The sequence below is a fragment of the Mastigoproctus giganteus genome, chromosome 8, assembly GCF_048544385.1.
Source record: "Mastigoproctus giganteus isolate SK-2022 chromosome 8, ASM4854438v1, whole genome shotgun sequence".
Taxonomy (NCBI): Eukaryota; Metazoa; Arthropoda; class Arachnida; order Uropygi; family Thelyphonidae; genus Mastigoproctus; species Mastigoproctus giganteus.
The window spans coordinates 83,666,736-83,679,805 of NC_143582.1; the positions used below are offsets into that span (position 1 = coordinate 83,666,736).

Sequence of the window (13,070 nt, forward strand, 5' to 3'; positions counted from 1 at the left end):
ACAACCCCAAAAAGTTTAGGAAAGAAAATTCAGGTTCAAGAACTTTTGATTTCCCAAGTAAGCAAGTTTTGAAAAAGCATGCTGAAGAGATTTATCAGAGATTATTTGCAAAACATTCCGAAGGAGTCTTAGCGTTGAATGAAGAAACTGAAAATAAACGAACTATTCTTTTAGAAGAAAACAAAGACTCATCTAGTTCCGATGTTGGAGGTACACTCATGCGAGAGTATGATAGTGTAATAAAGAGATTAACTGAAGAGCCTTCAAAATATCCGAGTGAATTGGAAATCATCAAAGAATTTAAAATTTTGGAGGCAACTAGCAGTAGAAGTGAAAAGCTGGAGAAAGTTTACAGAGCGCTGCTGACCATTAAACCAACAAGTGTCCAATCTGAGAGAGTGTTTTCGATCACTGGTCTCTTTAACACAAAAATAAGGTCAAGTCTATCAGGAAAAATGTTTAATATACTGTGTTTTTTAAAGGATCATTTTCAGAAAAAAACTGAGCAATAAATAGTAAAGTAATTTCCCCAAGCTGTTTTTTTTCACATTATTTTTATTTTATTATTATTATTATAGGGCTTATTATTTTTTTGTTTACTATACGAGAAGATAGTTTTTATTCAAAGGATTTGAATATAATTTGTAATTTTGTTTTTAATTTTAATTTTTTTATTTTTTTTACTATAAGAGCTGATAGATTTTGTTTAAAAGATTTGATTACGATTTGTACAATCTACCCAATATACCTATGTTATAAGCTTTTAATCATTTTCCATAAATCTGAGAAAATCGGTTTTAAAACCGGTTTTAAGAGTAAACTTCAGCTAAACTCGGTTTTGAAATTTCTCGGTTTTATGCAAGCCCTAGTAATGAACACTTTTTTTCAATAATAGGGTGAACAGAAAGTGGACATGGAAGAGTCCAAATGGATTAACAACTAATGAAATCGACTTCGTCCTCACTAACAGAAGATATATTGTGAATGATGTTACAGTCCTGAATAAGGTAAATGTTGGAAGTGATCACAGAATGGTAAGGTGTACGCGATATAAATGTAGGAAAGGAAAGGAAAAAACTAACTTGAGTAAATAATACAAAGATCTTTGAGATAACAGAAGAGGAGAAAAAGCAGTATGTACTGGAACTTAAGAACAAGTTTGAGCTTCTGCAGACTTTTTTTTTTTTTTTATGTAAACACCAAACACGAGAGGTGTTAGAACCTATAGTACTTAGTACCATGCTCGGGTTGGAGGTTGAGAAGACAAAAGAAGATATTTGTTGACGTTGGACTTGAACTTCTGTAGACTGTAATTTTCAGGAAATACGTATGAAGGAAGGTTGTTCCAGAAAATGGCAGTTGAATGAATAAACGAGGAAGATGAAAAGTTGGTTCTGTGAGTTTGAAGTTGGACAGTAAATGGATGTTGGCTGGTGGTGGCACGTGTTCGGACTGTTTTAAAAGGGAGAGCAGGAATTATAGAAGCTAATTCAGAAGAACAGTGCCCATGGAAGTATCTGTAGAAGAGGCATGCAGCAGAAATAGTATGTCTATGAGAAAGCGAGTGCAGAGACTGTTAGATATGAATCATTAATTAACCTAACTGCCCTCTTCTGAATGGAATCAAGAAGCCTGAGAGAGGTTTTGGGGGCACCACCCCAGATGTGGGAACAAAATTCCATGGCAGGGCGGATTTGCGATTTATACAGAGTGAGCAGCTGTTTGGAAGAAAAGTAACGCTGAGAACGAAAGAGAAAACCAAGTTTCTTAGATGCAGAAGAAGCAATATTTGTAATGTGCTTGTGCCAAGAGAGATTAGAAGTCAGGGTAATCCCCAAAAGAGATATATCATTTTGCGTAGAAATCGGAGTGTCACTAAAGGTAAGCATAGGAGCAGAAGAATCCTTTTTGCTAGATATAAGACAAGACTGAGTTTTAGAAGGGTTGAAATCAACTATCAATGAAATCAAAGAAGGGTTGTCTTTGCCGCACTGGAGAATTACCTGAAGATCGGTATTTAAGGAATTGGTAGCAGATTTTCGAGAAGTTGAAGCTGATTGAGTAGGACAAGGTTTCTCAAAATGGAAAGTAGAACGCAATGTACTATCATCGGCAAAACTATGGATAGGATTTCCAGTCAATGGTAGAAGGTCATTAATATACAAGAGGAAAAGAGTGGGGGAAAGAACTGAACTTGGGGGACACTGGCATTAGTGGAAAAGTTAGAAGACAGAGAACCATCACCCTCAGTGAGCGATCAGAGAGAAAACTGGATAACCAATTACTAAAAACAGTTGGCAAACCATTAGATGGAAGCTTGTTTAGAAGACCTTTATGCCAAACACGAGCGAAAGCCTTTGAGACATCAAGGACAACTACTTGTGTTTCACCGAACCTTTCCATTGAATTAGTCCATAAATGGGTAACATAAGCCAGAATATCACCAGTGGATCGACACTGACGGAATCCATACTGGCGATCGTTGATCAGACGGAAGGTTCCTAGGTAGTTTAAGAGTTGGCGGTTAATTGATTTCTCCATTACTTTAGAAAGAGTAGAAGTAATTGCACTGGGATGATAACTGGATGGGAGGGATTTGTCACCCTTTTTAGGAACTGGCTGGATATGAGCAAATTTCCAAGCAGAAGGAAGAACACCTTTGGAATAAGAAAGTGAAAAAAGGCGGCAAAGAACAGGAGTAAGTTCAGGAGCACAGGTTTTGAGAACAAGTGGAGAAATACCATCGGGACCTGGAGCTTTCTTAGCATCAAGATTCGTCAAAATCCTTCTGACATCCTTTTGACGGAAGACCACAGGAGGCATTGAATGGAGCGTGTTGGGAATAGTGGGAGGTGTTTTACCAAGATCGTTAATGCTTGTCAAACTCCATCAAAAGGATGCGAGAAGGATTTTGATGATGAAGTTGAAAAGACATTGAAAGAAAAATGGGATGCTAGCAGGTCAGCTTTATCCTTGGCTGAAGTGACAACAGAACCATCTAGACCGGAATGCTCGGCTACCATTAGGGCAAGAAGCAAGTTTTCTACTCTTAGCCTGTTCAAACTCTAGTTTGGACAGGTTAATAACTGCTTTACAATTGTTGCAAGCTTTACTGTAGGCAGAAAATGAAACTGAAGAATTAGAAACAAGCCAATTAGGATATGTAACATTCTTCTCTTGAACAGCCTTAGCACATTTATTGGAAAACCAAGGTTTTGATAAAGGACGAGATTTTAAAGTGGAATGTGGTATTAAGGATTCCATTCCTGCAAGAATAATTTCACTGACACGATCTGAGCAAACATTGACATCAGAAGTTTTGAAACAGTAATCCGACCAAGGAAAAGAAGAAAAGAAGTCTCGCAGGTCATCCCATTTTGTATTCTTGTAATGCCAAACAGCACGAGGTTGGGAATAGCCATGAGATAAAGTTTCCATTGGAGAAGAGACAATCACCAAGTTGTGATCTGAAGTGCCTAAAGGACCTCTCACTTCGACCGTGTACTTAGAAGGGTTGTTTGTGAGAAAAAGATCAAGCGTATTGGCTGTATGATTAGGATTAAAATTGAGAGTAGGAATGTGCTATAGGCCTAATGACTCTGATGAGTATAATAAGAAACTGTACAGGGAAATAGAGTGGGCCAGTAAATCAGAGAGTCTTATAATGGGCGATTTTAATTTCCCAGATATTGACTGGAATTTTTGGGTTGGTCACTCACACACTAGCAAGCCTTTTGTGGATTTATTGGATGATTGTTTTCTAAATCAGCATGTTTGGGAGGCAACTAGAGGGAGCAGTACTCTTGATTTAATTATCAGTCGTGATTCTTCATGCATTAAGAATCTGAAGATACAGGAACCACTAGGTGGCAGTGATCACAGCGTGTTGAAGTGGGATTTACTCAAGTAGGTAACTACCATCAGGGGTAAAGGGAAGGGTTATTGCTTTCATAAAGGCGACTACGATGGTCTGAGACAGTATTTAAATTCTATACAGTGGGACCAACTGATGATGTTACCAACAGCAAACTCAAAATGGGAAGCATTCAAAGAACTTATCTTGGAAGCCACTAGGCTTTACATACCAACTAAGAAATATTGTTCAAGGTTCAGGCCTAAATGGATGTCAGATGAACTAATGAGACATATGGCAGAGAAGAAAAATGCATGCGATACATATAAATTAACATGTGACTCAGAAGCCTATGATAGATATAAGTTGATCTGTAACCAAGTTACAAAGGAGGTTAGGCAGGCGAAGGCAGATTACGAGAAATCTTTGTCAAGGGATGCAAAGAAAAACAGCAAGGAGTTCTTTACTTATGTAAACTCTAGAAGGAAGGGGATGAATCAGATTGGTCCACTTGATATCGATGGTTCAACTGTTGATGATCCTGCTCAGGTAGCTAACAAACTAAATGAATATTTTGCATCTACATTCACACATGAGGAGTTATTCAGGAAGGGGAATGCCATAGTTGAAGTAAACATTGGCAGTGAGCTAGATGATATTGTAATAATTGAGAGTAAAGTGGGGGAAAAATAGTTGAAGATAAATCAAGAAAGGCACCTGGGGTGGATGGGATCTATCCAGTTATATTAAAGAAGGCAGCAAAGGAAGTAAGCAGTCCGTTAGCCATAATTATGAGAGTTTCCTTGGACTCGGGAGGTACCCACAGACTGGAAATGTGCAAATGTAACCCCAAGTTCACAAAGGAGGATCAAAGGCTGACACAAGTAACGATACACCTGTTAGTTTAAATTCTGTTCCAGGAAAATTAATGGAAACACTGGTTAAAGAAGCACTGCAGGATCATCTTGACAAGAATTCAGTTATAGCTCAGACACAGCATGGTTTTGTTAAGGGAAGGGTCTTGCCTGACCAATTTGATTGGATACTATGATGTAGTCACAAAAGAATTGGATGCAGGGAATAACTTTGATATTATATATTTGGATCTTAGAAAGGCTTTTGATACTGTTGCACACGCAAGACTGCTGCACAAATTGGAGCAGTGTGGCATTGGTTGCAAATTGTTGCTATGGATAAAGGGATGGTTGAGTGGCAGGAGACAGAGAGTGGTAATTAATGAATACTGCTCATCGTGGACTGATGTTATTAGTGGAGTCCCTCAGGGTTCAGTGTTGGGTCCATTGTTGTTTTCTGTATTTATAAATGATATTGATGATGGTATAGCAAGCTTAATATCGAAGTTTGCAGACGATACAAAGGTTGGCAGGGTAGTTAAGGACGCTACTGACGCTATGCTGCTGCTGCAACAGGATCTGGAAAGGTTGAGCAGATGGGCTGAGAGGTGGCAAATGAAGTTTAACATTGACAGATGTAAAGTACTACATATTGGAAACAGCAACCCCAGAGCAACGTATCAACTCTGTGGTACTACACTGACAGTGGTAGAGAATGAAAAGGACCTAGGGGTAATTGTGCAGGCAGATATGAAGTTCTCTGAGCAGTGCAGACGGGCTGCAAGAGTAGCTCATGGTGTCTTATCAATGATATACAGCAATTTTTCTAGCAGGGATAGGGAGGTGATTATTCCCTTGTATAAGGCAATGGTCAAGCCGCACCTTGAGTACTGTATACAAGTCTGGAGGCCTCATTTCAAGAAGGATGTAGAGCTGCTGGAACGTGTACAGAGAAGGGCAACAAGGTTAGTGAACGGAACAAAGGGTTGCTCTTACGAAGAAAGGTTTAAGTTTTGCAAATGACAGTGTCTGGAGACTAGGCATCGGCGAGGTGATCTGATAGAAGTGTACAAAGCCTTGAATGGGTTGAGCATGCTCAATGCTGATGGGAGCATGCTCAATACTGCCTCTTGCTCAGAATAATCACCTGAGAGGGCATAAATTGAAATTGAGGAAAGATAGTCGTAAAATAGATTTGCGGAAATTTGCCTTTAGCTAGCAGGTTGTTGATTGCTGAAACGAACTTCCATCCCTTGTTGTGGAAGTTGATAGCCTAAATAAATTTAAGGCTCAGCTGGACAGGTATTTTGAAAGAATGGAGGGGTGAAGTGGAAGGGGTGTGTTTTTTTTTTTTTTTTTGGGGTGATGCTGCATAAGCTTGCTTTCTTGCATCATATGCCTATGCTAATGCTAAAGACAGATAAATTATTTGGATCGGCTGAGAAATGGCAGTTGAGGTTTAACAATGGGAAATTAAAGGTCTTGCACCTGGATAGCAGTAATTTCAGTAGAACGAGCCACTTGGGTGTTGCCAAACTCAAGATGGTGGATATTGGAAAGGGTTTGGGAATAATTATATAGTTTGGCAAAGTTTTGTCAACAGTAGTGTAGTCATTCACAAGAGACAATATCAAATGTTATATATATACATTTGAAGTCTAAAAATATGCTGTCCAAATTGTCTTTTTATCCAGTTGTGTTTTGACAGGGTTTTAGTAGATCATCACATTATTTACATATGATTTTTCTTTAACAAATGCATACTGTACTTTTCATCGATTCCATTCCTCGTATGATACCTTGCAGTATATCCTTAAACATTGATTCCATAATTTTTCTTACTGTAGAAGTGACACTAACAGGTGTGTAGTTATTCATTTCATCCTTTCAGTTACTTTTGTTAATTACATAGACATTTTCACACTCAAGTGTGAGTGCTGGGACTTAGATCCATAATGCACCCATTATGATAGACAGGGGTTTTGCAATTGGCCATTAAACACCAACAAAAAATTACATTAAATGAAATCCTCATATGTTTTTCATATTCAAGATTTCATTTGCATTCTGCATTCAGTGTTCATCTAGTCCTAATACCTATTATCTGGATTAATAATACTATAAGCCTGAAAAGAATATTCATATGTAAATATTAATGCAAATAGTTATCTGCCATCAACTTACTAATGATGTTACCATAGCTGTCATGTAGTGGATCAGTATAGTTCAGCCTCTTTCTTCTAGTGTTTACATGATGGGGGGAGGCCCTGCTATTACTCTACTCTTTTTTGCCAAAGTTGAAGTTTTCTGCCTTCAGTTAATTTATACTTGTTACCGTGTTCAATGCCTGAATCATTTATATTCGTGCCATGCAACTTTCTCTCCTGTCATTAATTTCAATGTTTCGGTGATCATCTACTTTGGTCTAGAGGCCAAGAGAAGAATAAGTTACTAAATTTTAAATAATGCAGTTTATTTTTGTATAACAACTTTTTTTTATGAATGATTTTTTAATCGTAACCTTTAAAGGTAATGAATAGATAATCAAATGAAGTTAAAGATTTTTCCTGTTAATTTTTCTTACTTTACTGTTAATTTAGTTACTTCATTTATTCTAATATTCTTTATTGCAGCTCTTGTGGACTGTAAGTTATGGGCAATTGAAAGGCAGTGTTTTCAGACTATTATGATGAGAACTGGTCTTGTAAGGCAAGCCGAATATACGAATTTTTTAAAAAGGTAACCATACATTATATTAACATTACATATTTTAAAAAGGTAATCATATATTAACAAGTGGGGTTAATTTAAGCTATAAGTAAAGTTATTAGTGAGCTATAGTGGATAGTTTTATCTTAAGTTGTAACTGCAAACTAATTGTCTAGTTGTCGAATAGTAAACATTAATTACTGTTCAACAACAATTAAATTTTGTGTTGATTAGTCCCACCCAACATGGTTTAAAAAAGTTGTAGATGGAATGGGAGGAAATAAATATGGGCATCATTTAACTTGTGGTGCAGTTGGTTTCTGAAAGTTGCATCATTTTAATTAAAGCACATTTTTCTAGGGGAGCAGTTCTAGTTGGGGTTACATTTCTTTACCCATTGGTCAGATAGTATACCAGGTGCATTCAAGTTAATTTTGATTCTTTTAAATTCAATTTTGAATCTCATTTGAAATGAGGTCACTGTATTGAATTAAAAAAAAATAATAATTAATGTATGTTATTGTGACTACTTTAAAAATGGTAGGAAGTTAATTTAGAATATTTTCAAAAGGTGATAGCAGAATGCAACATGACACATCAATTGTAGTGCTCCAAACAGTGTGGTATGCTTTTTTTTAATACTTAAGATGGTGGTCTTTAGCCATCAAGAATGTGTTATTATCTGGTATTTGCATTTAAAAAGGGGAAACTCCTGCAGAAATTCATTAGAAAATATTGAAAGTTTGTCCTGATAGTGTTATTGGATGTGAAAAAAAATGTGTTTAGCTTGGTGTGAAGGATGGGAGGAAATTTTTGTGAAGGATGGGAGGCTTGTGAGAACAAAGCTTATCCACAAAGACCTTGATTGTAATGGTGGATGAGACATGGATTCCACTGTTTAGTCCTGAAACTAGGCCTACATAGCTTGGAAGAAAAGGTTTGAAAAATGTGTTCCTTCTAGGAGATTATATTGAAAAATGACTGCTCTGTTTCTGTATCTTATGTATTTTATGAGAAATAAATTTGGAGGTCTCATAACTTGAACACACCTTTTAGTTTCAGAAAAATGACCTTTAATATTGTAGTTGCCTAAATATTCATTTAAAGAACCATTTCGTTTCAATTTGGACTTTAAGAAAAGTTATGGCTTAACTATTTACTTAAGGAATAAAGGATGTATAAAAAAACATTGCAGTTTAAAAAAAAACTGGCAGTGTTGCTGGAAGTGAAATGGGGTTCGAAGAATATTATCAAGACGTAACAATGCAAAAGTGTTATTATGGCAATAAAATAATATAACAGGATTGTTTCACATAATTTGAGGTTGGACCATTGGTTGTCATTTGTGGAAACAAATACCATGCATACTGAGGAAGATGTCCAAGAAAGTTTGAACTGCTATTTTCCTCTGTAAATTTCCATGTCTTAAAATATTTAAGAGTTAACTGCTTCAGTATAAATGTTGTTATAGTGTAACACAGCATAACTGTGTTACGCTATAACAGTGTAACACAGTACTCAGTTAACAAAGTAATTAGGTTCTTCAAATTAAGGCATTTCTTTATTAAATTGGAAGTCCAAGGATATTGCTCTGTCTCGAATTACTTAAGCATTGTGCCAAAGACTTGGATCATTTGTTTCAAATGGACTTTTCACTTATTTGTTTCAAAATAAGCTGGCCATTTTAAAAAAAAAAATCATTGAATTTCCAAATATTTCAGTGCTTCAAACAGCACATAGCTGCCAGACTATAAGAAGGAGTCTCTTCAGTAGGTTGTATGCCAGATTCATATTTGTTTTTTTCCCCCTTTCCAGTTAGAAGGGATTACTATTGGACATTTCCTCACATTATTATTGGCCGACCAGGCTAGCCCAATGGGTAAACTGCCTGCCTGGCAACTCAAAGGTCGCAGGTTCGAATCCCACCTCGGGCTTGAATCAGAATAGTGCAAAACCCTGGGAGGTGCATTATGGCCACAGAAGCCGATGCGCCAACAACTAACGAAAAAAAAAAAAAACATTATTATTATTATCCCAAATGTGATATCAAGAGTTCATAAACATCCATTTATACCATTGCTAAATTAAGTTCTTTGCCTGGTCTAGATTAATGTATTATGGTATTGGCCTTGGAGTGGTATTGACTTTAATAATACATTAATATATTATTATGGCCTTGAAGGAGATGGCCAAGTGATGCATGTGGTTTTGTTGGGAAACAGTAAACTGGTGTAATGCTGCATGTCATTAAGATGAACTGGGGGTCGAGGAATATTATCAAGAAGGAACAATGCTTTGTATGAAAAACATTTTTAAGTTTTACAGTTTTAAGGCAATTATACAGGGTGGCACAAAATGAGCTGGCCATTTTAAAAAAATCATAACTTTTGTAGTTCTTTATAGGTTTGTAATTTTTTGTCTTTATTTTACAGGTAACCCTTGGAGAATTTAATTATAGAGAGGTACACAATTGCTCAGCAGACCAAAATAGTCGCGATGTTCTTGGGAAACAACCGGTCAGTAGTTCTAATGCAAGGAAAGACTGTTGTAGGAGAGATTAGCATTAGTAGAGGCATTTGATGCAAGAAAGCAAGCTTATGCAGCATCAGCCAAAAAAAAAAAAAACCCACTTCCACTTCACCCCTCTGTTCGTTCAAAATACCTGTCCAGCTGAGCCTTAAACTTATTTAGGCTATCAACCTCCACCACAAGGGATGGCAGTCTGTTCCACCAACCAACCACCCGCTGGCTAAAGGCAAATTTCCGCACGTCTATCCTACATCTGTCTTTCCTCAATTTGAATTTATGCCCTCTCAGGTGATTTTTCTGAGCTAGAGGAAGAATCCCATCAGCATTGAGCATGCTTAAACCATTCAAGGCTTTATACACCTCTATCAGATCACCTCGCTGGTGCCTAGTCTCCAGACACTGTAATTTGCAAAACTTAAGCCTTTCTTCGTAAGAGCACCCCTTTGTTCCATTCACTAATCTTGTTGCCCTTCTCTGTACTCGTTCCAGCAGCTCTACATCCTTCTTGAAATGAGGTCTCCAGACCTGTATACAGTACTCTAGGTGTGGCCTGACCATCGCCTTATACAATGGAATAATCACCTCCTTATCCCTGCTGGAAAAATTCCTGTATATCATTGACAATACTCCATGAGCTACTCTTGCAGCCCGTCTGCACTGCTCAGAGAACTTCATATCTGCCTGCACAACCACCCCCAAGTCCCTTTCATTCTCTACCACTGTCAGTGTAGTACCACAGAGTTGATACGTTGCTCTGGGGTTGCTTTTTCCCATGTGTAGTACTTTACATTTGTCAATGTTAAACTTCATTTGCCACCTCTCAGCCCATCTGCTCAACCTTTCCAGATCCTGTTTCAGCAGCATAGTGTCAGTAGTGTCCTTGACAACCCTGCCAACCTTTGTATCATCTGCAAACTTGGACATTAAGCTTGATATACCATCATCAATATCATTTATAAATACATAAAACAATAATGGACCCAACACTGAGCCCTGAGGGACGCCACTAATAACATTAGTCCACGATGAGCAGTGTCCATTGATTACCACTCTCTGTCTTCTCCCCCCTCAACCACCCCTTTATCCATAGCAGCAATTTGCCTCCAATGTCACACTGCTCCAATTTGTGTAGCAGTATTCCATGTGCAACAGCATCAAAAGCCTTTCTAAGATCCAAGTATATAATATCAAAGTTATTCCCTGCATCCAGTTCTTTTGTGACTGCATCATAGTATCCAATCAAGTTGGTCAGGCAAGACTTCCCCTTAACAAAACCATGCTGTGTCTGAGCTATAACTGAAGTCTTGTCTAAATGATCCTGCAGTGCTTCTTTAACCAGTGCCTCCATTAATTTTCCTGGAACAGAAGTTAAGCTCACAGGTCTATAATTACTTGTGTCAGCCTTTGATCCTCCTTTGTGAATTGGGGTCACATTTCCAGTCTATGGGTACCTCCCCTGAGTCCAAGGAAGCTCTCATAATTATGGCTAAGGGTTTGCTTACTTCCTTTGCTGCCTCCTTTAATATAACTGGATAGATCCCATCCACCCCGGGTGCCTTTCTTGTGTTTATCTTCAACAGTTTCTCCTCCACTTTACTCGCAGTTATTTCAAGATTCTGTAGCTTACTGCTAGAGTTGAATACACCTCTGGCATTCCCCTTGCTGAATAACTCCTCATGTGTGAATGTCGATGCAAAATATTCATTTAGTTTGTTAGCTACCTGAGCAGGATCATCAACAGTTGACCCATCAATATCAAGTGGACCAATCTGATTCATCCCCTTCCTTCTAGAGTTTACATAAGTAAAGAACTCTTTGCTGTTTTTCTTTGCATCCCTTGCCAAGGGTTTCTCGTAATCTGCCTTCGCCTGCCTAACCTCCTTTGTAACTTGGTTGCATATCAACTTGTATCTATCATAGGCTTCTGTGTCATGTGTTAATTTATAAGTATCCCATGCATTTTTCTTCTCTGCCATATGCCTCATTAGTTCATCTGACATCCATTTTGGCCTAAACCTTGAACAATATTTCTTAGTTGGTATGTAAAGCCTAGTAGCTTCCAAGATAACTTCTTTGAATGCTTCCCATTTTGAATTTGCTGTTGGTAACATCATCAGTTGGTCCCACTGTATAGAATTTAAATACTGTCTCAGTTCATCGTAGTCACCTTTACGGAGCAATAACCCTTCCCTTTACCCCTAATGGTAGTTACCTCTTTCAGTAAATCCCACTTCAGCACACTGTGATCACTGCCACCTAGTGGTTCATTTATCTGCAGATTCTTAATGCATGAAGAATCACTGAATCAAGAATCAAGAGTATTACTCCCTCTAGTTGCCTCCCGAACATGCTGATGTAGAAAACAATCATCCAATAAATCCACAAAAGCCCTGCTAGTGTGTGAGTAACCAGCCCCCAAATTCCAGTCAATATCTGGGAAATTAAAATCTCCCATTATAAGACTCTCTGATTTACTGGCCCACTCTATTTCCCTGTACAGTTCCTTATTATACTCATCAGAGTCATTAGGCCTATAGCACACTCCTACTCTCAATTTTGATCTCCCAATGCTTATTGTCACACCAAACTGACTCAACACTGCACTGTCCAGCGATGTCGACTGGCTTCACTTCCTTGGTTTTTATGTGTTTCTTAACTAATAGCAGAAGTGCAGAAGTTTTCCTTTAGCCAGCAGGTGGTTGATTGCTGGAACAAACTTCCATCTGTCGTTGTAGAAGTTGATAATTTAAATAGATTCAAGGCAGAACTTGACAAACATTTGGAGTGAGTGGGTGGGTGAAATAAGGTTTTTTTTTTTTTTTTTTTGGCTGATGCTATATAAGCTTGCTTTCTTGCATCATGTGCCTTTGCTAATGCTAAAAAAAAATAAATGCAATGAGCATATTGACAATTTTATAACGTTCAGCGGTTCGAAATTTTGAAAAAAGAGGAACTGTTGCTGATGCCAGGCACACTGGAAGACCTCGTAGTGGTCGATCAATGGAAAACATTGCACATGTACAGGAGAGTCTTGCAGATCAACCCGAAACATTGACCAGAAGATACTCTGCTCAATTGACGATCTCTCGTCGCTCACTGCAGAAAATTTTGCGTAAGGACTTGCA

At 37.8% G+C, this 13,070-nt stretch overlaps 1 protein-coding gene across 1 annotated transcript in view; it reads left to right on the forward strand.

Moving 5' to 3' along the window:
* Positions 1–13,070, forward strand: part of LOC150081686 (cGMP-dependent protein kinase, isozyme 2 forms cD4/T1/T3A/T3B-like) — a 386,373-nt gene that overhangs the window by 168,672 nt on the left and 204,631 nt on the right. Inside the window, exon 4 of the mRNA XM_090379551.1 lies at positions 7,341–7,446. Coding sequence (XP_090235677.1) covers positions 7,341–7,446 — 106 coding nt within the window. The remainder of the gene's footprint in view (positions 1–7,340; positions 7,447–13,070) is intronic.